Here is a 26,562-nt window from a genome sequence, read left to right as displayed (position 1 = left end):
CTTATAAAATTCTAACAGGACTAGACAGGGTAGTTGCAGGGAAGATGTTACCAATGATGGGTGTGTCCAGGACCAGGGGTCACAGGCTGAGGATTCAGGGTAAACCATTTCAGATAGAGATAAGGAGACATTTCTTCACCCAAAGAGTGGTGAGTTTGTGGAATTCATTGCCACAGGAAGTAGTTGATGCTAAAACTTTGAGTATATTCAAGAGGCGGCTGGATATAGCACTTAGGGAGAATAGGATCAAAAGCTATCGGGAAAAAGCAGGAGTAGGCTATTGAGTTGGATGATCAGCCATGATCGTGATGAACGGTGGAGCAGGCTCAAAGGGACAAAAGGCCTCCTCCTGCTCCTATCTTCTATGTATCTATTTTTATTTCATTTCATGCATCAGCCTTACCGGGGCTTACACCTCCATTCCCCTCCACCCCGCCATCCTTTTTGGCTCTAGCCCTGTTAATTTCACCCTATACCTGGCCCTTCCAAGATGGCCCTTTTATCCACCGGGATCTCAAAATAGCACTCCCTTCCTTTATATATCACCCAAAGCTTCGCCGGGTCGAGCACCCCAAACCTGATCTGCCCCCGTTATAGCATCACCGTGGCTCTGTTGAACCCCGCACACCGTTTGTCAGCTCAGTCCCAATGACGTGGTATATTCGGAGCTTTTTCCCCTCCCAAGCGCAGTTGCGCTTCTTCCTGGCCCACTGCAGAATCTTCTCCTTCTCCACGAACTTGTGGAGCCTATCGGGGCTGGTTTAGCTCACTCAGCTAAATCGCTGGCTTTTAAAGCAGGCCAGCAGCACGGTTCGATTCCCGTACCAGCCTCCCCGGATAGGCGCCGGAATGTGGCGACTAGGGGCTTTTCACAGTAACTTCATTGAAGCCTACTCGTGACAATAAGCGATTTTCATTTTTCATTTATCAATCACCGCCTGCAGCAGCTCCCCCGCTCAAGGCTACTGCATCAGAGACGTGTGCGCTCTGTACACCTCAGGGCCTTATCCGTCACCAGCCCGGCCAGCATCCTTGAAACGTATCTCGTGGCACTCGCATCTTCCGCTCCTTCAGACAGGCCCACTATTTGCAGATTCTGCCTTCTCAATTTATTTTCTCAATCTATTTTCCTGTTCCTCCACTTTTGCTCAATGTCCTCCAAAGGTCCCCTCAGAGCCCCACTTCTGCCTCCAATGCCACCACCGATCGCTGTGGTCCGACATCACCCTCTGAATCGCTCAGATCTGTGACCTCTGTGCCTCCAAGCATTTCTCCACCCTCTCCATCGAGCACTCCAGGGCGCCACAGCCCCGCCGATAGCCTTCGAACGATCCTCCTGCATCTCCTTTCTCTGTTGGCGGAACTCTTCCTTTTTTTTTTTTTATAAATGTTTTTATTCAGTTTTCATATTTTATATTGAACAAATTACAAATTGTTAGGAGAAAGAAAAAAGAAAAAAAACAAACACGCAAAAATTAACATACATATTTACAGGTAAGCATCTTCGTAGTAGTAACTGCCCCCCCCCCCCCCCCCCCCCCCCCCCCCCCCCCCCCCCCCCCCCCCCCCCTCAACATGTTTATTTAGTTTGGTTTTGGGCCTTAGCTAGCCATCGAACCCCCGTAACGAACCTGTAGCCCCCCCCCCCCCCCCTCCCGCTACCTTCCCCCGACTATTCTTCCTCTTGTACATTGGCCACAAATAGGTCCCGGAACAGTTGCATGAATGGCTCCCACGTTCTGTGGAAGCCGTCGTCCGACCCTCGGATGGCAAATTTGATTTTCTCCATTTGGAGAGATTCCGAGAGGTCGGACAGCCAGTCCGCAGCTCTGGGCGGTGCTGCTGACCGCCAGCCAAACAGGATTCTACGGCGGGCGATCAGGGAGGCAAAGGCAAGGGCGTCTGCCCTCCTCCCCAGGAATAGATCTGGCTGTTCTGAAACCCCGAAGACCGCCACTATCGGGCATGGCTCCACCCTCACTCCCACCACTTTGGACATTACCTCGAAGAAGGCTGTCCAGTACTCCACGAGTCTGGGGCAAGACCAGAACATGTGGGCGTGGTTGGCCGGGCCTCTTTGGCACCGTTCACATCTGTCTTCCACCTCCGGGAAGAACCTACTCATACGGGTTCTTGTTAAGTGGGCTCTATGTACCACTTTTAGTTGCGTCAGGCTGAGCCTTGCGCACGTGGAGGTGGAGTTGACCCTATGCAGTGCTTCGCTCCAGAGTCCCCACCCGATCTCCATCCCCAGGTCGTCCTCCCATTTCCTCCTTGTTGCGTCCAGTACGGTGTCGTCCCTATCTACCAGTCGGTCATACATGTCACTACAGTTCCCTTTCTCTAGGATACTTGCGTCCAGTAGGTCTTCCAGTAGTGTCTGTCGTGGCGGTTGTGGGTACGTCCTTGTCTCCTTTCGTAGGAAGTTTTTGAGCTGCAGGTACCGTAGCTCGTTCCCCCCAGCTAGCTGAAATTTCTCTGTCAGTTCGTCCAGTGTTGCGATCCTGTCGTCCGTGTATAGGTCCCTGACTGTCAGTGTCCCCCCGTCCTGCCTCCACCTTTTGAAGGTGGCGTCGGTCAGTGCTGGTTTGAACCTATGGTTGTTGCAGATGGGAGCCCTGTTCGACATTTTGGTCAGGCCAAGTTGCTGCCGCAGTTGGTTCCAGGATTGGAGGGTGGCTGTCACCACTGGGCTGCTGGAGTGTTTTTTGGGTGGGGATGGGAGTGCTGCCGTGGCGAGGGCCCGGAGGGAGGTTCCCATGCAGGAGGCCTCCTCCGCACGCACCCACTCAGCTTCTGGCTCCTGGATCCATCCCCTTACTCGCTCGGCTGTTGCTGCCCAGTGGTAGAATTGTAGATTCGGGAGGGCTAACCCTCCCCTGGTTTTTGTATTTTGTAAGACCTTCTTTGGGATCCTAGCATTTTTACCCCCCCATACGAACGCCATGATGAGTTTGTCCAGCGCTTTGAAAAAGGCCTTGGGGATGTAGATCGGAATGGATCTAAACAGGAAGAGGAACCTGGGCAGTACGTTCATTTTGATCGTCTGAACTCTCCCCGCGAGGGAGAGCGGGAGTGTGTTCCATCTTTGCAGGTCCTTTTTAACTTCCTCCGTCAGGCTGGTGAGGTTCCATTTGTGGATCCCTTTCCAGTCATGGGCTATTTGGATCCCCAGGTAGCGGAATTTATGTCGGGCTTGTTTGAACGGCAGCCCCTTTAGTGCTGCCCCCCCCCCCCCCCCTTGCGGGTGTACTGGGAAGATCTCACTTTTGCTCATGTTGAGTTTGTAGCCCGAGAAGGCTCCAAACTCTTTCAGGAGCGCGATGATTCCGTCCATGCTGCTTTGTGGGTCCGAGATATAGAGGAGCAGATCATCCGCATAGAGTGAGACTCTGTGCTCTCTACCTCCCCTTCGGATCCCCCTCCAATTTTTTGCTGCCCTGAGCGCGATTGCTAGCGGTTCAATTGCTAGTGCGAACAGCAGCGGGGACAGTGGGCATCCTTGTCTGGTGCCCCTGTGCAGCTGGAAGTATTGGGAGTTGGTATTGTTGGTCTGTACACTCGCCATGGGAGCGTTGTACAGGAGCTTTACCCAAGCGGTGAACCCTGTTCCAAGCCCGAACCGCTCCAGTACCTCTATGAGGTATTTCCACTCGAGGAGGTACTTCCATTCGACTCTGTCGAAGGCCTTTTCTGCGTCCAGGGAGACGATCACCTCTTGTGTTCTCTCCCCGGAGGGGGTCATTATCACGTTCAGCAGGCGCCTGATGTTCGCGGTCAACTGTCTACCTTTGACAAAGCCCGTCTGGTCCTCTGTGACCACCTCAGGTACACAGTCTTCTAGCCTTTTGGCTAGGATTTTGGCCAGTATTTTGGCGTCTGCATTCAGCAGAGATATGGGTCTGTATGACCCACATTCCGTTGGGTCTTTGTCTTTCTTAGGTATCAGCGAGATTGAGGCCTGTGCTAACGTGGGTGGCAACGTGCCCCTAGCTAGCGAGTCTGTGAACATCTCCCGCAGGTGCGGGGCCAGCGCTGCCGCAAATTTTTTGTAGAAGTCCGCCGGGAATCCGTCCGGTCCCGGCGCCTTCCCCGCCTGCATGGAGCTAATACTCTCCATGATCTCTCCCAGTGCTAGTGGTGCTTCCAGATCCCGTTTTCTGCCCTCTCCCACAACTGGTATGTTCAGTCCGTCAAGAAACCGGTTCATCCCAGCCTTCCCCGTTGGGGGCTCTGAGGTGTACAGCTCTTGGTAGAAGGCCTTGAAGGTTTTGTTAATCCTCTCTGGTTCTGTTTCCAACGTGCCTCTGGTATCTCTGATTTGCGCAATTTCTCTGCTGGCTGCCTGCTTTCTCAGCTGGTGGGCCAACAGGCGGCTGGCTTTGTCTCCGTGTTCGTATAGGGCCCCGCGTGCCTGGCGGAGTTGGTGTACTGCTTTCCTGGTGGAGAGCAGGTCAAAGTTCCTTTGTAATTCTTTTCTCTCCGCCAGGAGTTCTACAGTCGGGGCCTCGGAGTATTTATGGTCTACCTCCAGTATGGAGTCGACCAGCTTCTGCCTAGCCACCCTTTCCTCCCTATCTCTTTGCGCTTTGTAGGCTATGATTTCCCCTCTTAGTACGGCCTTAAGCGCTTCCCAGAACGTGGAGGGTGAGACCTCCCCGTTTTGGTTGATCTCAGTGTACTCCGCTATGGCCTGCGCTATCCTTTCGCTGAAGGCCTTGTCAGCTAGTAAGGCACCGTCCAACCTCCATTTGGGGCGCTGGGCCCTTCCCGTCTCTAGCCGCACATCCATGTAGTGTGGAGCGTGGTCTGATATCACAATTGCGGAGTATTCCACCTTGTCTATCTCTGGAAGCACCGTTTTCCCCACCACAAAGAAGTCAATTCTGGTGTACACGTTGTGTACTGGGGAGAAGAAAGAGAATTCTTTCTCCCCCGGGTGGGCGAATCTCCAGGGGTCTACTGCTCCCATCTGCTCCATATAGTGGCTGAGTTCCCTTGCCATGTTTGAGGTTCTCCCCGTTCTGGGGTTTGATCTGTCCGTCGTTGGGTCCTGTACACAGTTGAAGTCCCCCCCCATGATTAGTCGGTGCGTCGCTATGTCCGGGATTTCTGCCATCTTTTGGATGAAGCTCGTGTCGTCCCAGTTGGGCGCGTACACGTTAACTAGAACTACCGGCGCCCCATCCAGGGCCCCGCTGACCATGGGCGGAACTCTTCCTTGATGAAGACCATCAACTGTTCATTCGGTGGCTTTGCTATTTGCACTGATCTTTCCCCCTCCGCCATCCTTCCACTGCTGCGCCACAGGTCTCTTCTAACACCTTGGCCAGGTCTTTCACCTTCTTCTTCCAGGTTTGGTAAGCAGCAGACATACCGCTCCCGGCCGGGGGGGGGGGACTTCTTCTCCGACATTTAGTTAGATTTTTCCATTGAAGCTGCACCCAATTTCGGGTAAAAAGCTCTTTTCTATGCCTTCAAGCAATGAAGGCCAACATACCATGAGCCTTCTTTACCACCTGCTGCACCTCCATGCTTACCTTCAACGAATGGTGCACAAGGACACCCAGGTCCCGCTGCACACTCCACTCTCCCAATTTACAACCATTCAGGTAGTAATCTGCCTTCCTGTTTTTACTTCTAAAGTGATTAACCTCACATTTATCTAAATTACATTGCATCTGCCATTGATTTGCCCACTCGCCCAACCTGTCCCGGTCATGCTGTAAGATCCCTGCATCCTTGTCACAATTAATCCTCCTAACTTGGTATCATTGCAAATTCTGAGATGTTACATTTTGTTCCCTCATCTGAATCATTAATATATATTGAGAATAGTTGGGGTCCCAGCATCGATCCCTGTGTTACCCCACTGGTTACTGCCTGCCAGTTTGAAAATGACCCATTAATCCCTACTCTTTGTTTCCTCTCTGCCAACCAGTTTTCAATCCACCTCAATACATTTCCCCTAATCCCATGCGCTTTAATTTTGCACAATAATCTCTTATGCGGGACTTTGTCAAACGCCTTCTGAAAGTCCAAATATGCCACATCGACTGGCTCCCCCTTGTCAACTGTATTAGTTACCTCTTCAAAGAATTCCAACAGATTTGTCAAGCATGATTTTCCCTTCATAAATCCATGCTGACTCTGACTGATCCTGCCACTGCTTTCTAAATGTTCCGCTATAAAGTCCTTAATAATGGATTCAAGCATTTTCGCCACTACCGATATTAGGTTTACTGGTCGATAATTCCCTGCTTTCTCTCTACCTCCCTTTTTGAATATCGGAGTGACGTGAGCTATCCTCCAATCTGCAGGGACAGTTCCAGAGTCTATAGAATCCCGGAAGATGACCACCAATGCATCCACTATTTCCAGAGCCACCTCCTTAAGCACTCTGGGATGCAGATTCTCAGGCCCTGGGGATTTATCCACCTTCAATCCCATCAGTTTTCCCAGCACCATTTTTCTGCTGATGTCGATCTACCTCAGTTCTTCCCTCTCACTAAACCTTTCATTCTCCAACATTTCTTGGATCTGATTTGTGTCCTCTTGTGAAGACAGAACCAAAGTATGTATTCAATTGCTCAGGCATTTCTTTGTCCCTTATTATGCATTCCACCGTTTCTGTCTGTTGGGGGCCTACATTTCTCTTTACCAATCTCTTTCTCTTCACATATCTGTAGAAACTCTTAGTGTCAGTCTTTATGTTCCCTGCAAGCTTCCTTTCGTACTGTACGATCCCCTTCTTAATCAATCCCTTCGTCCTTCTTTGCTGAATTCTAAACTGCTCCCAATTCTCAGACCTATTATTTTCTTGACCAATCTGTATGCTTCTTCCTTGTATCGGATACTATTTCTATTTTCCTTTGTAAGCCATAGATTGGCCCTCTTACCCCCCTTCCCTTTGTGCAAGACAGAAATGAACAGTTTCTGTAGTTCCCCGATGCATTCCTTGAATATTTACCATTGTCTATCCACTGTCATTCCTTTAAGTAATTCTGTAATTCTCCCCAATCTATCAAGGCCAACTCACGCCTCATGGGCGCGATTCTCCGCTGCCCACGACGGGTCGGAGAATAGCGGGAGGGTGACCCCGACATTTTTCACGCCCTCCCGCTATTCTCCCCCCCCCCCCCCCCGAAGACACGAATCGCTGCTCGCCGTTTATTATGGCGAACAGTGATTCTCCCCAGGCCGATGGGCCGAGTGCCCAGGCCTTTACGACCGTTTTTACGGCAGCAAACACACCTGCTTGCTGCCGTTGTAAAAACGGCCGCAACATGCCCGTTCTGGGCATCCAGGGCCCCGATTGGCACGGCTGTACCACGGCCGTGCCAAGGGGGACATGGGCCCGCGATCGGTGCCCACCTATCGCGGGCAGTGCGTCCATAACGGACGCACTCTTTCTCCCTCCGCCGCCCTGCAGGATCAGTCCGCGGGGCGGCCGAGGGAGATGACGGCTCCGTGCATGCGCGGGTTGGAGCCGTCCAACCCGCGCATGCGCAGCTGACGTCATCGTGCGCGTCAGCCGGCGCGACGCTTGGCACGCGGACATAGCGACGGTCGCTAAGTCCGCGATGCGTTCTTCACGGGGCCCCGCTGCTAGCCCCGCCCTGGGGGGAGAATCGGGTCCCAGGAGGGGGCGCGGAGGCTGTCGTGAAACACGGCCAGTTTCACGGCAGCCTTTATGATTCGCCGCATTTGCGGAGAATCGCGCCCCATATCTTCATAGTCCCCTTTATTAAGATTCAGCACCCTAGTTTCCGAATCAACTACTTCACTCTTCATCTTGATAAAAAAATTCTATTATGTTATGGTCGCACATCCCCAAGGGGTCATGTACAGCCAGATTGCCAATGACTCCCTTCTCATTACACAGTACCCAGTCTAAGGTGGCCTGTTCTCTAGTTGGTTCCTCCACATATTGGTCTAGAAAACCATCCCCTATATACTCCAGGAATTCCTGTGCAAGGGCTCAATGGATCTCAGATTTTTGTACACCTTAGGAGACGCATCTCCACGTGAAAGACCAGGTTAGGCTAATTGGACATGGACTGCTTCATTATCTGAGGAGTCGTGAATGGTGCTGAACATTGTACAGTCATCTGCAAACATCCCCACTTCGGACCTTATGATGGAAGGGTGGTCATTTATGAAGCAGCTGAAGCTGGTTGGGCCGAGGACACTACCCTGAGGCACCCCTGCAGTTTTGTCCTGGAGCTGAGATGATTGACCTCCATACATCACAACCATCTTCCTTTGTGCGCGGTAGAACTCCAACCAGCGGAGGGTTTCCCCCTTGATTCCCATTGAATCCAGTTTAGTTAGGGCTCCCTGATGCCATACTCAAACAAATGTTGCCTTGATGTCAAGGGCAGTCACTCTCACCTCATCTCTGACATTCAGCTCTTTTAAAGAACAAAGAAAAGTACAGCACAGGAACAGGCCCTTTGGCCCTCCAAGCCTTCGCCGACCACGCTGCCTGTCTAAACTAAAATCTTCTACACTTCCGGGGTCCATATCCCTCTATTCCCATCCTATTCATGTATTTGTCAAGAAGACCCTTAAACATCACTATTGTCCCTGCTTCCACCACCTCCTCCGGCAGCGGGTTCCAGGCACCCACTACCCTCTGTGTAAAAAACCTGCCTCGTACATCTCCTCTAAACCTAGCTCCTCGCACCTTAAACCTATGCCCCCTAGAAATTGACCCCTCTACCCTGGGAAATCTGACTATCCCCTCTGTCTATGCCCCTCACAATTTTGTAGACCTCTATCAGGTCGCCCCTCAACCTCCTTCGGTCCAGTGAGAACAAACAGAGAGCGCACACAGTAAGCGAGCACTTTTCCAAGAGACACATCCGGAGTGAGACTCATACAGAGTGAGAGATTTAAACTTGGTAATTTGGTGCAGTGAGGTAATTCGGTGCAGAGTGTGAGGAGGTGCTTTTTAACCCTGGTAAGTGACTGGTAAGTAGTCTCTCTTTTTCTTTTCATTGTCTAATTTATTTATTTTTATTTTGAAATTCTAGTTGTTTAAGTTTACCAAGGGTTTAAGACATGGCAGGAGATCCCAGACCCGTGTCATGCTCCTCGTGTGCGATGTGGGAGCTCAGGGACACGGCCACTGTCCCTGGCTCCTTCACGTGCAACAAGTGTGTTCAGTTGCAGCTCTTGTTAGACCGCTTGACGGCTCTGGAGCTGCGGATGGACTCACTTTGGAGCATCCGCGATGCTGAGGAGGTCGTGGATAGCACGTTTAGCGAGTTGGTCACACCGCAGGTGAAGGTTACTGAGGGAGATAGAAAATGGGTGACCAAAAGAAAGAGCAAGAGTAGGAAGGCAGTGCAGGTGTCCCCTGCGGTCATCTCCCTGCAAAACAGATATACCGCTTTGGATACTGTTGAGGAAGATGGCTCACCAGGGGAAGGCAGCAGCAGCCAGGTTCATGGCACCGTGGCTGGCTCTGCTGCACAGCAGGGCAGGAAGAAAAATGGCAGGGCTATAGTGATAGGGGACTCGATCGTAAGGGGAATAGACAGGCGGTTCTGTGGACGCAATCGAGACTCCAGGATGGTATGTTGCCTCCCTGGTGCAAGGGTCAAGGATGTCTCGGAGCGGCTGCAGGACATTCTGGGGGGGGAGGGTGAACAGCCAGCTGTCGTGGTGCACATAGGCACCAACGATATAGGTAAAAACGGGATGAGGTCCTACAAGCGGAATTCAGGGAGTTAGGAGTTAAACTAAAAAGTAGGACCTCAAAGGTAGTAATCTCAGGATTGCTACCAGTGCCACGAGCTAGTCAGAGTAGGAATGTCAGGATAGATAGGATGAATGCGTGGCTTGAGAGATGGTGCAAGAGGGAGGGATTCAAATTCCTGGGGCATTGGGACCGGTTCTGGGGGAGGTGGGACCAGTACAAACCGGACGGTCTGCACTTGGGCAGGACTGGAACCGATGTCCTAGGGGGGGTTTTTTCTAGAGCTGTTGGGGAGGGTTTAAACTAATGTGGCAGGGGGATGGGAACCAATGCTGGAAGATGGAAGGTAGTAAAACAGGGACAGAAACAAAAGGAAGTAAGGGGAAAAGTGCAAGGCAGAGAAGACATAGTCAGAAATCCATAAGGGCGACAGTACAAGGTACAGTGACTGAGGGGAGCACAGTGAATAGGCCCAGTAATAACAAAAGGAATAAAACTGGAGATGTTAAGATTCAAAACAGAGGTAAAAAAACCAACATAAGTGTACTTTACCTGAATGCTCGTAGTATTCGGAATAAAGTAAATGAGTTGGTGGCACAAATCATCGTAAATGACTATGATTTAGTGGCCATTACTGAAACATGGTTAAAGGATGGTCACGACTGGGAGTTAAATATCCGAGGGTATCAAACTATTCGGAAGGACAGAGTGGATGGTAAGGGAGGTGGTGTTGCTCTGTTATTTAAGGATGACATCCGGGCAATAGTAAGGGATGACATCGGTGCTATGGAGGATAAGGTTGAATCCATTTGGGTGGAAATCAGGAATAGTAAGGCGAAAAAGTCACTGATAGGAGTAGTCTATCGGCCACCAAATAGTAATGAGATGGTGGGGCAGGCAATAAACAAAGAAATAACTGATGCATGTAGAAATGGTACAGCAGTTATCATGGGGGATTTTAATCTACATGTCGATTGGTTTAACCAGGTCGGTCAAGGCAACCGTGAGGAGGTGTTTATAGAATGTATCCGCGATAGTTTCCTAGAACAGTATGTAATGGAACCTACGAGGGAACAAGCGGTCCTAGATCTTGTCCTGTGTAATGAGACAGGATTGATTCATGATCTCATAGTTAGGGATCCTCTCGGAAGGAGCGATCACAATATGGTGGAATTTAAAATACAGATGGAGGGTGAGAAAGTAAAATCAAATACTAGTGTTTTGTGTTTAAACAAAGGAGATTACAAGGGGATGAGAGAAGAACTAGCTAAGGTAGACTGGGAGCTAAGACTTTATGGTGGAACAGTTGAGGAACAGTGGAGAACCTTCCAAGCGATTTTTCACAGTGCTCAGCAAAGGTTTATACCAACAAAAAGGAAGGACGGAAGAAAGAGGGAAAATCGACCGTGGATATCTAAGGAAATAAGGGAGAGTATCAAATTGAAGGAAAAAGCATATAAAGTGGCAAAGATTGCTGGGAGATTAGAGGACTGGGAAATCTTTAGGGGGCAACAGAAAGCTACTAAAAAAGCTATAAAGAAGAGTAAGATAGAGTATGAGAGTAAACTTGCTCAGAATATAAAAACAGACAGTAAAAGTTTTTACAAATATATAAGACAAAAAAAGAGTGGCTAAGGTAAATATCGGTCCTTTAGAGGATGAGAAGGGAGTTTTAATAATGAGAAATGAGGAAATGGCTGAGGAACTGAACAGGTTTTTTGGGTCGGTCTTCACAGTGGAAGACACAAATAACATGCCAGCGACTGATAGAAATGAGGCTATGACAGGTGAGGACCTTGAGAGGATTGTTATCACTAAGGAGGGAGTGATGGGCAAGCTAATGGGGCTAAAGGTAGACAAGTCTCCTGGCCCTGATGGAATGCATCCCAGAGTGCTAAAAGAGATGGCTAGGGAAATTGCAGATGCACTAGTGATAATTTACCGAAATTCACTAGACTCTGGGGTGGTCCCGGTGGATTGGAAATTAGCAAACGTGACGCCACTGTTTAAAAAAGGAGGTAGGCAGAAAGCAGGAAATTATAGGCCAGTGAGTTTAACTTCGGTAATAGGGAAGATGCTGGAATCTATCATCAAGGAAGAAATTGCGAGGCATCTGGATAGAAATTGTCCCATTGGGCAGACGCAGCATGGGTTCGTAAAAGGCAGGTCATGCCTAACTAATTTAGTGGAATTTTTTGAGGACATTACCAGTGCAGTAGATAACGGGGAGCCGATGGATGTGGTATATCTGGATTTCCAGAAAGCCTTTGACAAGGTGCCACACAAAAGGTTGCTGCATAAGATTAAGATGCATGGCATTAAGGGTAAAGTAGTAGCATGGATAGAGGATTGGTTAATTAATAGAAAGCAAAGAGTTGGGATAAATGGGTGTTTCTCTGGTTGGCAGTCAGTGGCTAGTGGTGTCCCTCAGGGATCCGTGTTGGGCCCACAATTGTTCACAATTTACATTGATGATTTGGAGTTGGGGACCAAGGGCAATGTGTCCAAGTTTGCAGATGACACTAAGATGAGTGGTAAAGCGAAAAGTGCAGAGGATACTGGAAGTCTGCAGAGGGATTTGGATAGGTTAAGTGAATGGGCTCGGGTCTGGCAGATGGAATACAATGTTGACAAATGTGAGGTTATCCATTTTGGTAGGAATAACAGCAAACGGGATTATTATTTAAACGATAAAATATTAAAGCATGCCGCTGTTCAGAGAGACTTGGGTGTGCTAGTGCATGAGTCACAGAAGGTTGGTTTACAAGTGCAACAGGTGATTAAGAAGGCAAATGGAATTTTGTCCTTCATTGCTAGAGAGATGGAGTTTAAGACTAGGGAGGTTATGTTGCAATTGTATAAGGTGTTAGTGCGGCCACACCTGGAGTATTGTGTTCAGTTTTGGTCTCCTTACTTGAGTAAGGACGTACTGGCGCTGGAGGGTGTGCAGAGGAGATTCACTAGGTTAATCCCAGAGCTGAAGGGGTTGGATTATGAGGAGAGGTTGAGTAGACTGGGACTGTACTCGTTGGAATTTAGAAGGATGAGGGGGGATCTTATAGAAACATTTAAAATTATGAAGGGAATAGATAGGATAGATGCGGGCAGGTTGTTTCCACTGGCGGGTGACAGCAGAACTAGGGGGCATAGCCTCAAAATAAGGGGAAGTAGATTTAGAACTGAGTTTAGGAGGAACTTCTTCACCCAAAGGGTTGTGAATCTATGGAATTCCTTGCCCAGTGAAGCAGTTGAGTCTCCTTTATTACATGTTTTTAAGGTAAAGATAGATAGTTTTTTGAAGAATAAAGGGATTAAGGGTTATGGTGTTCGGGCCGGAAAGTGGAGCTGAGTCCACAAAAGATCAGCCATGATCTAATTGAATGGCGGAGCAGGCTCGAGGGGCCAGATGGCCTACTCCTGCTCCTAGTTCTTATGTTCTTATAAACCGAGTTTATTCAACCTCTCTTCATAGCTAATGCCCTCCATACCAGGCAAAACCCTGGTAAATCTCTTCTGCAGCCTCTCCAAAGCCTCCACATCCCTCTGGTACTGTGGCGACCAGAATTGAACACTATACTCCAAGTGTGGCCTAACTAAGGTTCTATACAGCTGCAACTGAACAACTTCAGATGATCAGCCCCACCTCGACCCATTTGTTTTAATTTCATTCTTTCTTAATATACATTTAATTCCCCCCCTCCCCCCCAATCTTATCCACCTTCCCTTACCTTTCTCCTCTTTGCTTCCCCCTTTCCCTCCCCCCACACCTACAGTTCATCCTCTGATGTTAGTTTCTCTGCTGTTTGACCTTTCACTTCTTTTGTCCTCTCTGGGGACTGCCATTAACACTCTCTCACCTTTTTATCTGTGGCCATTAGCACCCAGTTTCCCTGGGTTTCTGTGGCTATGACTCATCTTTCATTCTCACAGTATAAATATTTCCCACTCTCTCTGTCTGTTAGCTTTGACAAAGAGTCATCGGACTCGAAACGTTAGCTCTTTTCTCTCCCTACAGATGCTGCCAGACTTGCTGAGATTTTCCAGCATTTTCCCTTTCGTTTCAGAATCCAGCATCCGCAGTAATTTGTTTTTATCTATACAGCTGCAACATGACTTGCTAATTTTTATACTCCAAATATTTTATATTTTCCTCCAAATCATTTATATATACTACGAACAGCAAAGGTCCCAGCACTGATCCCTGCGGAACACCACTAGTCACAGCCCTCCAATCAGAAAAGCACCCTTCCATTGCTACTCTCCGCCTTCTATGACCTAGCCAGTTCAGTATGCATCTTGCCAGCTCACCTCTGATCCCGTGTGACTTCACCTTTTGTACCAATCTACCATGAGGGACCTGGTCAAAGGCCTTACTGGAGTCCAGATTGACAGTATCCACTGCCCTACCTGCATAAATTATCTTTGCGACCTCCTTGAAAAACTCTTATGAAGTTAGTGAGACATGACCTCCCCTTCACAAAACTGTGTTGCCTCTCGCTAATACGTCCACTTGCTTCCAAAAGGGAGTAGATCCTATCTCGAAGAATTTGCTCCAATAATTTCCTTACCACTGACATCAGGCTCATCGGCCTATAGTTCCCTGGATTATCCTTGCTACCCTTCTTGAACAAAGGAACAACATTGGCTATTCTCCAGTCCTCCGGGACATCACCTGAAGACAGTGAGGATCCAAAGATGTTTGAACCAGGGCTGCAATGAGGACAGGAGGTGAGTAACCTTTGTGGAACCCAAACTGAGCGCCCAAGATCTTAAACCAAGCCAACATTTTCAATGGCGGCCATCACCCAGATGCACACAGCACCGCCGGAGCGAGAGCTCACTCAGCAGCAACTACACCACTGCAAGCTGGGCCTCACCCCAGTCCAGCCCACTCTGACTGCCATCAACAAACAAAGATTCTTCGTGTTTATCTCGATTCTTCTTCGCAGAACACAAATCAGAAATCTCCAGGGACACTGTTCAAGCCATGTGGACCAAGAGAAAGCAAATAAGAAATGCGCTCCAGGATAAAGTAAAGAAATAAAATATGAGCAGAATCGGAACACCTGAAAACGCAACTACTCCCGTGCTCACATCACGTGACCCCCCCCCGGAATGAATATTTAATCTGGTGTATGATGTGCCAATCAAAAGGGCTGCTTTGTTTGTCCTGCATGGTGTCAAGTTTCTTGAGCATTGTTGGAGATGAAATTATAGAATCATAGAATTTACAGTGTGGCAGGAGACCGCGGCCCATTGAGTCTGAACCGGCCCTTGGAATGAGCACCCTACTTAAGCCCATGCCTTCCTGTAACCTAGTAACCCCACCTAACCTTTTGGACACTAAGGGGCAATTTAAGATGGCCAATCCACCTAACCTGCACATCTTTGGACTGTGGTAGGAAACAGGAGCACCTGGAGGAAACCCACGCAGACACGGGGAGAATGGGAAAAATACCACATGCAAGGCTGGAATTGAACCAGGACACTTCAGCTGTGAGGCAGCAGTGCTAACCACTGTGCCACGTTAAGCAGGCAAGTGGACAATATTTCATCACACGCCTGACTTGCCTCTTGCAGATGCTAGAAAGGTATTGGAGAGTCAAGTGCTTGCTGCAGAATATCCAGTTTCTGACCTCCACTATGACCATGGGAATGGGGGAAAAATATGAGTTCAGGAATGATGATGCCATATCATAGGGATAAAAACAGAAAACGCCGGATGAAGTCAACAGATTTCCAGCATCCGCAGTATTTTGTTTTTATTTGAATATCATTTGAAAAATAATAAATTTTAGAGTACCCAATTCTTTTCGTTTTCCAATTAAGGGGCAATTTAGCATGGCCAATTCACCTATCTGCACATCTTTTTGGGTTCTAGGGATCAGACCCATGTGAACACGGGGTGAATGTGCAAACTCCAGATGGACAGTGACCCGGGGCCGGGATCGAACCCGGGTCCTCGGCGGCGTGAGGCAGCAGTGCTAACCAGTGCGCCACCGTGCCGCCCTTTATTTGAATATCATAGGGAGAGTTCTAGCAGAGGTGCTCTACAACTGAGATGATTGGTCTCTAATAATTGCAGACATCTACCTTTCTGCTAGGTATGACTACAACCACTGAAGAGCTTTCCCCAATTGACTTGAATGTTGCTCGAGTTCTGTGATAGCACATTGGTTAAATGTTGCCTAAATGTCAAGGGCAGTCACTCTCACCTTGGGCGAAATTCTCTGACCGCACGCAGGGTCGGAGAATCGGCCGGCAGCGGCGTTAATCCCGCTCCCGCAGGCTTTTTAATTCTCTGACCGGCCAAAAACCGGCGCTGTGCAAATCCCGCCGGCAACCTCTGAAAACAGCTGGCGCCGGCGGGATTTCATTATATTTTTTTTTCCACAAATCTCCGGCCCGGATGGGCCGAAGTCCCGCCGACGTGGCCACGGGTCACGTCGGCGAAAATCACAGTTGCTTTAAAACGGCATCAACCATTGATGATGGTTGACGCCGTTCAGTGTGGGGGTGGGGGGGGGTGGGTTGCGGCATCGGGGTGGGTGGGTTGCGGCATCGGGGGGGTGGTTTGCGGCATCGGGGGGGGTGGGTTGCGGCATGGAGGGGGGGTTTGGGGGCAGCGGCGTGCAGAGAGGGGGGGCGACGGATGCCCGGGGCCAACGCACCGTCGCCCCCCCCCCCCTCTGTACGCCGCTGCCCCCAAACCCCCCCCGATACCGCAACCCCCCCCCCCGATGCCGCAACCCACCCCCCCGATGCCGCAACCCCCTCCCCGATGCCGCAACCCTCCCCCCCCCCCTCAACGCCGCAACCCCCCCTCATCGCCGCAACCCCCCCCCCCTCAACGCCGGGTCCCCCCCCCCCCTCAACGCCGGTACCCACACCCCGTCCCCCTCCCTCTGAAGGCCGGTACCCACACCCCCCCCCCTCCCTCTGAAGGCCGGTACCCACACCCCGCCCCCTCTCTCCTCCTCCCCCCTTCCTTCCTCCCCCCCCTCCTTCCTCCTCCCCCCTCCTTCCTCCTCCCCCCTTCCTTCCTCCGTTAGTGGGGGGGGGGTGCGGCGTTGGAGGGGGGTAGGGGTGGTGAAGGGGGTAGTGGTGGTGAGGGGAGGGGGTTGGGGTAGGGGCAGCTGCGTGCAGAGGGGGGGCGACGGTTCATTGGCCCCGGGCATCCGTCGCCCCCCTCCTCTGCACGCCGCTGCCCCTACCCCAACCCCCCCTCACCACCCCTACCCCCTTCACCACCCCTACCCCTTCACCACCCCTACCCCCCTCCAACGCCGCCCCCCCTCCAACGCCGCCCCCCCCCTCAACTCAACGCCGCAAACCCACCCCCCCCCCTCTCCTCAACTCAATGCCGCAAACCCCCCAACGCCGGGTCTGTCTCTCTCTCCTCCCCCCCCCAAATGCCGGTCTGTCTCTCTCCTCCCCCCCCCCTCCCCCAAAATGCCGGTCTGTCTCTCTCCCCCCCCCCCCCCCCCCCCCAAATGCCGGGTCTGTCTCTCTCCTCCTCCTCCCTCCCCCCCCCCCCCCAAAATGCCAGTCTGTCTCTCTCCTCCCCCCCCCCCAAACGCCGGGTCTCACCACTTCCGCAGCTGGTGAAACTGACGCGTATGGCGTCAGTCAGCTGTTGGCCCCTCCGGGAACGGAGAATAGCGGCCTAAAAGAAGGCCCCGACGCCAGAGTCATCTACACCGATTTTTCTCGCCGGAAATCGGCATTACAACGGTCTGCAGAGAATTTCGCCCCTGATCTCTGAAATTAACTTGGTTGTCCATGTTTAGACCAAGAGTATGGTGAGTTCTGGAACCAAGTGGTGCAGCCAGAACAGAAACTGGACACTGGTGAATAGGTTATTAGTGTGTGAGTGCCCTTAACAGCATTGTTGTCAACAGCATTCAGAATTTTACTGATGATTGAGAGTAGACTGATGGGTGGTATTTGGCCAAATTGTTTTTTTCTTGCTTTTGCCAGTGTTGAAATTGTACTGGAACAGCTTGATTAGGGGTGTGGTTCTGGAGCACAAGTCTTCAGCACTGCAGCCAGGATGTTGTTAGGGTCTTTGCTGTATCTTTTGCCTTCAGCCATTTCTTGATATAAAATGGATTGAATTAGATCGGCTGAAGACCAGCACCTGCGATGTTCAGAACCTTCGAATTTTAAGTTTTATTCGGACCCTGTCAATGATTTTCTAAAAGACCATTATTGACTCAAAGAAGTTGTCAGATTTTTTTCATTCTGAATATAAGCCAGTTATTTATTAAATTATGGGCCAGGATTCTATGTCCCCTCCCTCACAGTGGGCAGGATATTATGGTCCTGTCAAAGTAAATGGTAATTTAAGTGGCCGGCTGCATCGGCCAGGGGAGACATGGTATGGCGGGGCCATAAAACCCTGGCCATGCTATTTATTTTATTTGTTTTGATGTTAGTTTAATAACCATATAGTTGTGGTTTTAGTTGTGCTTGACTCTTCTACCCATCCCTTAAGTGATTATTATTATTTTCTTATTTCAGGTCCAATATCACATCATTCAAGATTAGAAAATAAATTGTATAATAAATTAGCTGAAGCAACAGCTCCATGCATAGTTAAGTGACTATGGTCAATAAAAACATTGATTAAAAGAAAAAGTACCTACCTGGGGTATCAAAGCAAGCACCAAAGTTTTTGTTGAGATGTTTTTATTGGGTTTTAGTTTTTTACATGTGACAGTACAGGTAAGCAGTCAGTACAGGGATCCCCTGTGGTCGTTCCCCTTAGTAACAGGTATACCGCTTTGGATACTGTTGGGGGGGACGACTTACCAGGGGTCAGCCATGGGGTACAGGTCTCTGGCACAGAGTCTGTCCCTGTTGCTCAGAAGGGAAGGGGGGAAAGGAGTAGAACATTAGTCATTGGAGACTCCATAGTTAGGGGGATAGATAGGAGATTCTGTGGGAACGAGAGAGACTCGCGGTTGGTGTGTTGCCTCCCAGGTGCCAGGGTCCGCGATGTCTCAGATCGTGTTTTTGGGATCCTTAAGGGGGAGGGGGAGCAGCCCCAAGTCATGGTCCACATAGGTACCAACGACATAGGTAGGAAAAGGGATAGGGATGTAAGGCAGGAATTCAGGGAGCTAGGGTGGAAACTTAGAGCTAGAACAAACAGAGTTATTATCTCTGGGTTGTTACCCGTGCCACGTGCTAGCGAGTCGAGGAATAGGGAGAGAGAGCAGTTGAACACGTGGCTGCAGGGATGGTGCAGGAGGGAAGGTTTCAGATTCCTGGACAATTGGGGCTCATTCCGGGGTAGGTGGGACCTCTACAAACGGGATGGTCTACACCTGGATCAGAGGGGTACTAATATCCTCGGGGGGAGGTTTGCTAATGCTCTTCGGGAGGGTTTAAACTAGTTCAGCAGGGGATTGGGAACCTGAATTGTAGCTCCAGTACACAAGAAGCTGAGAGTAGTGAGGTCATGAGTAAGGTTTCAAAGTTGCAGGAGTGTACCGGCAGGAAGGAAGGTGGTCTAAAGTGCGTCTACTTCAATGCCAGGAGCATCCGGAATAAGGTGGGTGAGCTTGCGGCATGGGTTAGTACCTGGGACTTCGATGTTGTGGCCATTTCGGAGACATGGATAGAGCAGGGCGAGGAATGGTTGTTTAGAATGAAGGGTTTAGATATTTCAGTAAGTTCAGGGAAGGTGGTAAGAGAGGGGGAGGGGTGGCATTGTTAATCAAGGACAGTATTAAGGTGGCTGAGAGGACATTTGATGAGGACTCAAATACTGAGGTAGTATGGGCTGAGTTAGGAAACAGGAAAGGGGAGGTCACCCTATTAGGGCTTTTCTATAGGCCTCTGAAAAGTTCCAGAGATGTAGAGGAAAGGATTGCAAAGATAATTCTGGATAGGAGCGAAAATAACAGGGTAGTTGTTATGGGGGACTTTAACTTTCCAAATATTGACTGGAAACACTATAGTTCGAGTATTTTAGATGGATCCGTTTTTGTCCAATGTGTGCAGGAGGGTTTCCTGATGCAGTATGTAGATAGGCCAACGAGAGGAGAGGCCGTATTGGATTTGGTACTGGGTAATGAACCAGGACAGGTGTTAGATTTGGAGGTAGGTGAGCATTTTTGTGATAGTGACCACAATTCGATTACATTTACTTTAGCGATGGAAAGGGATAGGTATAAACCACAGGGCAAGAGTTATAGCTGGGGGAAAGGCAATTATGATGCGATGAGGCAAGACTTAGGATGCATCGCCTGGAGAGGAAAACTGCAGGGGATGGACACAATGGAAATGTGGAGCATGTTCAAGGAACAGCTACTGCGTGTCCTTGATAAGTATGTACCTGTTAGGCAGGGAGGAAGTGGTCGAGTGAGGGAACCATGGGTTACTAAAGCAGTTGAAACACTTGCCAAGAGGAAGAAGGAGGCTTATGTGAAGATGAGACGTGATGGTTCAGTTGGGTCGCTTGAGATTTACAAGTTAGCTAGGAAGGCTCTAAAGAGAGAGCTAAGAAGAGCCAAGCGAGGACATGAGAAGTCTTTGTAGGTAGGATCAAGGATAACTCTAAAGCTTTCGATAGGTATGTCAGGAATAAAAGAATGAATAAGGTAAGAGTAGGGCCGTTCAAGGACAGTAGTGGGAAGTTGTGCGTAGAGTCCGAGGAGATAGGAGAGGTGCTAAATGAGTATTTTTCGTCAATATTCACACAGGAAAAAGACAAAGTTGTCGAGGAGAATACTGAGATATAGGCTACTAGACTAGAAGGGCTTGAGGTTCATAAGGAGGAGGTGTTAGCGATTCTGGAAAGTGTGAAAATAGATAAGTCCCCTGGGCCGGATGGGATTTATCCTAGGATTCTCTGGGAAGCTAGGGAGGAGATTGCTGAGCCTTTGGCTTTGATCTTTAAGTCATCTTTGTCTACAGGGATAGTGCCAGAGGACTGGAGGATAGCAAATGTTGTCCCCTTGTACAAGAAGGGGAGTAGAGATAACCCCGGTAACTATAGACCAGTGAGCCTTACTTCTGTTGTGGGAAAAGTCTTGGAAAGGTTTATAAGAGATAGGATGTATAATCATCTGGAAAGGAATAATTTGATTAGAGATAGTCAACATGGTTTTGTGAAGGGTAGGTCGTGCCTCACAAACCTCATTGAGTTCTTCGAGAAGGTGACCAAACAGGTGGATGAGGGTAAAGCAGTTGATGTGGTGTATATGGATTTCAGTAAAGCGTTTGATAAGGTTCCCCACGGTAGGCTGTTGCAGAAAATACAGAGGCATGGGATTCAGGGTGATTTAGCAGTTTGGATCAGAAATTGGCTAGTTGATAGAAGACAAAGAGTGGTGGTTGATGGGAAATTCTCTGACTGGTGTCCAGTTACTAGTGGTGTGCCACAAGGATCTGTTTTGGGGCCGTTGCTGTTTGTCATTTTTATAAATGACCTGGAGGAGGGCGTAGAAGGATGGGTGAGTAAATTTGCAGACGACACTAAAGTCGGTGGCGTTGTGGACAGTGCAGAAGGATGTTACAAGTTACAGAGGGACATAGATAAGCTGCAGAGCTGGGCTGACAGGTGGCAAATGGAGTTTAATGCAGAAAAATGTGAGGTGATTCATTTGGAAGGAATAACAGGAAGGCAGAGTACTGGGCTAATTGTGAGATTCTTGGTAGTGTGGACGAGCAGAGAGATCTCGGTGTCCATGTCCATAGATCCCTGAAAGTTGCCACCCAGGTTGAGAGGGTTGTTAAGAAGGCATACGGTGTGTTAGCTTTTATTGGTAGAGGAATTGAGTTTCGGAGCCATGAGGTCATGTTGCAGTTGTACAAAACTCTGGTGCGGCCGCATTTGGAGTATTGTGTGCAGTTCTGGTCGCCACATTATAGGAAGGATGTGGAAGCATTGGAAAGGGTACAGAGGAGATTTACAAGAATGTTGCCTGGTATGGAGGGAAGATCATATGAGGAAAGGCTGAAGGACTTGAGGCTGTTTTCGTTAGAGAGAAGATGGTTAAGAGGGGACTTAATTGAGGCATACAAGATGATCAGAGGATTAGATAGGGTGGACATCGAGAGCCTTTTTCCTCGGATGGTGACGTCCAGCACGAGGGGACATAGCTTTAAATTGAGGGGAGATAGATATAGGACAGATGTCAGAGGTAGGTTCTTTACTCAGAGAGTAGTAAGGGCGTGGAATGTCCTGCCTGCAACAGTAGTGGACTCGCCAACACTAAACGCATCCAAATGGTCATTGGATAGACATATGGACGATAAGGGAATAGTGTAGAGGGACTTTAGAAGGGTTTCACAGGACGGTGCAACATTGTGGGCCGAAGGGCCTGTACTGCGCTGTAATGTTCTATGAAGTATAGCGCTGTTGTGCTTTCTTAGTCGTAGCGTTGATGTGGGTGGACCACGGCAGATGTGCACACCTAAGAATTTGAAGCTATCCACCATCTCCACCTTGGCACCAGTGATGCAGACAGTGGTGTTATTTACAGCCACCCCATAATCTTTAAAACTTCATGTGGTTTTAAAGATCACGAGGATTGTTCTGGAGTATACGACTACAAATTTGATATAATCTGACGAAATTTTACCAGCATGATTTTACACGGTTGAGACTTGAAAGGCAGGAAATTTTCTGACTTTTAAATAGTTGTTAAGAATATGCTGTATTGTGAGATATCCTTTTCCAAGAAACCAGTTGGGCACCCAAAGCTCTGATTCAAGGATGCAGTCAAAAGAATAATGAAAGTCCTCAACATCAAGCACAGCAAGTGGAAAAGTCTAGCTGCTGACCAATGTGACACTAGCTGCAGGTAGGAATTTGCCACAACACTATGTGGTTTCAAAAGCTCCAAAGCAGATGCCAGCCCTACAAACAAGGTGCCAGCAGAAATCATACATCACTGGCAAGGGACAACTTAAAGTGCAGCAGATGATCTCATCCGACTTCACCAAATTATGAGGTTGACTTCCCATCATCTTTCCCAGAGGGAAAGCTGCCCACAGAGACCTCAGTAAAACACTTTGAAGTTCAAATAATATGACTGCATGGCATAAACACCATAGTGCGGTGGAGTCCGAATCATTAAATGTTTTAAAGAGGGCGACAGATAAATTTCTGATTTAAAAAAAATGGGTTAAAGGGATGTGGGGAACAGGTAGGGAGGTGGATTTGAGACCTGGAAGAGATCTGCCGTGATCTGATTGGATGGTGGAGCAGGCTCAAAGGGCTGAATTGCCCTCTTCTGCTCCAAATTCCTATATTCTACGTTCCTATGATAGGTGGCTATTAACAAAGGCTTGTAAGTCGGCTTGGAAGCTGAGGAACTAGCAATGGATAAAGGAAGCAGTCTTGAACGTGTTATACATACAAAAGGGCATAAAATGTGAAAGGTAATTTAAAGGCAGACTTTCACCCCGTGGCTTAGATGAAGAATTAGACATTTTATTTGATATTTCATATTAAGAGGAACTTTTGTAGGGCAACAGAGCCCTAACAATATAACAACCCAATATGCCCACCCCTGAAAATTAATATGAAAGGTGCTCTATGACATTCTGAGGCACAAAATCCTGGCTTAAAATTATTAACTTAGACAGGAAACACTGATGATTAGTCAGTGCAGTGCTCGATAATGTGACTCTTCATGCTGAGAAAACACTTGAAACTTTCTGTGAAGTTAAAAAAGTGCAGATATCTTCTACTCCCTATTGATTTATTAAGGGGGAGACATTCACTGTATTGTGTGATATTGGTCCCCCTCAATATATAGCAAGTAATAGCACTTTTCTTGTACTCACTTGGTCACGTATATCTTCTAATTGTGAGAGCTGTATTTCCATAAGTTTGACCTTACGCTGAAGTTTATCTACTGCAACATTGGTTTCATCACTTTTCTGTAAGTTCAATTTTATAGGATTAGTTCATTTCAACTAACAAGGGAAAACATGGAAACAGATATGGAGCTAATTTTACATCCCTTACTCAATCATTTTCATATATTGAAGAGTGATTGTAGAGACCAGCATTGCCTAAACCACTGTACAAACCATCTCTGTGAGCACGACAAATTTGTGAAGACAATCTATTGGTATTATATACTGCCTTAAGGCTTCACCCATATCACAATACAACTTTCAGATTTAAATTCACAATCTATCTCATGCAATTATAGAAATATTGTTCCGAAAGTTAGAAATAATTTAACAGGACTTTTAAATTTTTTCGCAGCTGAAAACTGTAAAAAATAATTTTCACACATATCCTAGTATTCTCTAAAGCTAGCATTGCTTCCAATTAAAAGTAAGCATCTGCAAGTGGCATTCACCGTGATTCACTCTGTGCTAAGTCTGTCTTCCATGTTGTGTTAATGCTCTGCATCAAAACTGGAGTGTCTTCTCCAGGATGGAAGTCTGGGAAAAATTTATGGCAACCCTGGGCTCCCCAAATGTCAGAGTCCCACACCTGACGCTTGACAGAAACCTTTGGATCCTCACCGTCTTTGACAGAAACCTTTGGATCCTCACTGTCTTCAGGTGATGTCCTGGAGGACTGGAGAATAGCCAATGTTGTTCCTTTGTTTAAGAAGGGTAGCAAGGATAATCCAGGGAACTACAGGCCGGTGAGCCATACGTCAGTGGTAGGGAAATTACTGGAGAGAATTCTTCAAGACAGGATCTACTCCCATTTGGAAGCAAATGGACGTATTAGTGAGAGGCAGCATGGTTTTGTGAAGGGGAGGTCATGTCTCACTAACTTCATAAGAGTTTTTCGAAGAGGTCACAAAGATGATTGATGCAGGTAGGGCAGTGGTTGTGGTCTATATGGACTTCAGTAAGGCATTTGACAAGGTCCATCATGGTAAACTGGTATGAAAGGTGAAGTCACACGGGATCAGGGGTGAGCTGGTACGGTGGATACAGAACTGGCTAGGTCATAGAAGGTAGAGAGTAGCAATGGAAGGGTGCTTTTCTAATTGGAGGGCTGTGACTAGTGGTGTTGCGCAGGGATCAGTGCTGGGACCTTTGCTGTTCGTAGTATATATAAATGATTTGGAGGAAAAGGTAACTGGTCTGATGAATAAGTTTGCAGGCGACACAAAGGTAGGTGGAATTGCGGATAGCGATGAGGACTGTCAGAGGATACAGCAGGATTTAGATCGTTTGGAGATTTGGGCAGAGAGATGGCAAATGGAGTTTAATCCGGACAAATGTGAGGTAATGCATTTTGGAAGGTCTAATGCAGGTAGGGAATATACAGTGAATGGTAGAACCCTCAAGTGTATTGAAAGCCAGAGAGATCTAGGTGTACAGGTCCACAGGTGTCACTGAAAGGGGCAACACAGGTGGAGAAGGTAGTCAAGAATGCATACGGCATGCTTGCCTACATTGGCCAGGGCATTGAGTATAAGAATTGGCAAGTCATGTTGCAGCTGTATAGAACCTTAGTTAGGCCACACTTGGAGCATAGTGTTCCATTCTGGTCACCACACTGCCAGAAGGATGTGGAGGCTTTAGAGAGGGTGCAGAAGAGATTTACCTGAATGTTGCCTGGTATGGAGGGCATTAGTTATGAGGAGCGGTTGAATAAACTCGGTTTGTTCTCACTGGAATGACGGAGGTTGAGGGGCAGCCTGATAGAGGTCTACAAGATTATGAGGGGCATAGACAGAGTGGATAGTCAGAGGCTTTTCCCCACGGTAGAGGGGTCAATTACTAGGGGGCATAGGCTTAAGGTGCAAGGGGCAAGGTTTAGAGGAGATGTAGGAGGCACGTTTTTTTACAAAGAGGGTAGTGGGTGGCTGGAACTCGCTGCTGGAGGAGGTGGTGGAAGCAGGGACGATAGTGACATTTAAGGGGCATCTTGACAAATACATGAATAGGATGGGAATAGAGGGATACGGAACCAGGAAGTGTGAGAGTGCAGGAGATTTGAGTAGAGAAGGGCAGCATGGTCGGCACGGGCTTGGAGGGCCGAAGGGCCTGTTCCTGTGCTGTACTGTTCTTTGTTCTGACTTCCCTAGTTGAGTCCAAAGGAAGGCAAAGCACGATATTTAGCACCGGCTTCATTGTCGGAGCTGTTTCTATTACTTGATGCATCAATGCCAGCCAGACCAAGTTGAGGAGGTTCTGCAAACATGTATCATTTTTGGTACAATGCTCATGGAACTCAAATTGGTTGTGCGCTGCTGTCGGCTGGGATCAGGCTGAAGAGCAGCTGAAATTCTTTGTAAGGAAGTCAAGAGTTTTGAAGGGCATTGTGACTGGGTTTGATGACCTAAATGCTTTGTAGTAAACAGAAATGATTTGAGGAAAATGCAGCTGGTCTGATTAGTAGGTTCGCGGATGACACTAAGGTTGGTGGAATGGCAGATAATGTTGAGGATTGTCAGAGGAGACTTGGGCAGAGAAATGGCAAATGGAGTTTAAACCAGACAAATGTGAGGTAATGCATTTTGGTAGGTCTAACATGGAGGAGAAATATACCGTAAATGGCAAAGGTCTTAGAGTATAGAAAGTCAGAGAGATCTGGGCGTGCAGGTCCACAGATCTTTGAAGGTAGCAACACAAGTGGACAAAGTAGTCAAGAAAGAAGACAGAATGCTTGCCTTCATTGGACGGGGCATCGAGTATAAAAACTGGCAATACTAAACTTGGAATACTGCGCACAATTCTGGTCGCAACACTACCAGAAGGATGTGGAGCTTTTGGAGAGGGTGCAGAGGAGGTTTACCAGGATGTTGCCTGATCTGCAGGGTGTTAGCTATGTGGAGAGGCTGAATAGACTCAGACTGCTTTCATTAGAAAGGCGGAGGTTGAGCGGTCACCTCATAGAGGTCTATAAGATTATG

General features: G+C 48.4%; 1 protein-coding gene across 3 annotated transcripts in view; it reads right to left on the bottom strand.

The window, feature by feature from the left end:
* LOC119962211 (vimentin-like) overlaps positions 1–26,562 on the bottom strand; it is a 216,909-nt gene that overhangs the window by 110,204 nt on the left and 80,143 nt on the right. For 2 of the 3 annotated variants that reach the window (XM_038790185.1, XM_038790183.1), the window contains exon 3: positions 23,513–23,608. The exons of the other annotated variant lie outside the window; for it this stretch is intronic. In XM_038790185.1, coding sequence (XP_038646113.1) covers positions 23,513–23,608 — 96 coding nt within the window. The remainder of the gene's footprint in view (positions 1–23,512; positions 23,609–26,562) is intronic. 3 annotated transcript variants of the gene reach the window in all.

This window comes from Scyliorhinus canicula, chromosome 2 (genome assembly GCF_902713615.1).
Source record: "Scyliorhinus canicula chromosome 2, sScyCan1.1, whole genome shotgun sequence".
NCBI classification, from domain to species: Eukaryota; Metazoa; Chordata; class Chondrichthyes; order Carcharhiniformes; family Scyliorhinidae; genus Scyliorhinus; species Scyliorhinus canicula.
The sequence above is the reverse complement of the archived record's forward strand: the minus strand, read 5'-3'. Positions and strand labels throughout refer to the sequence as shown.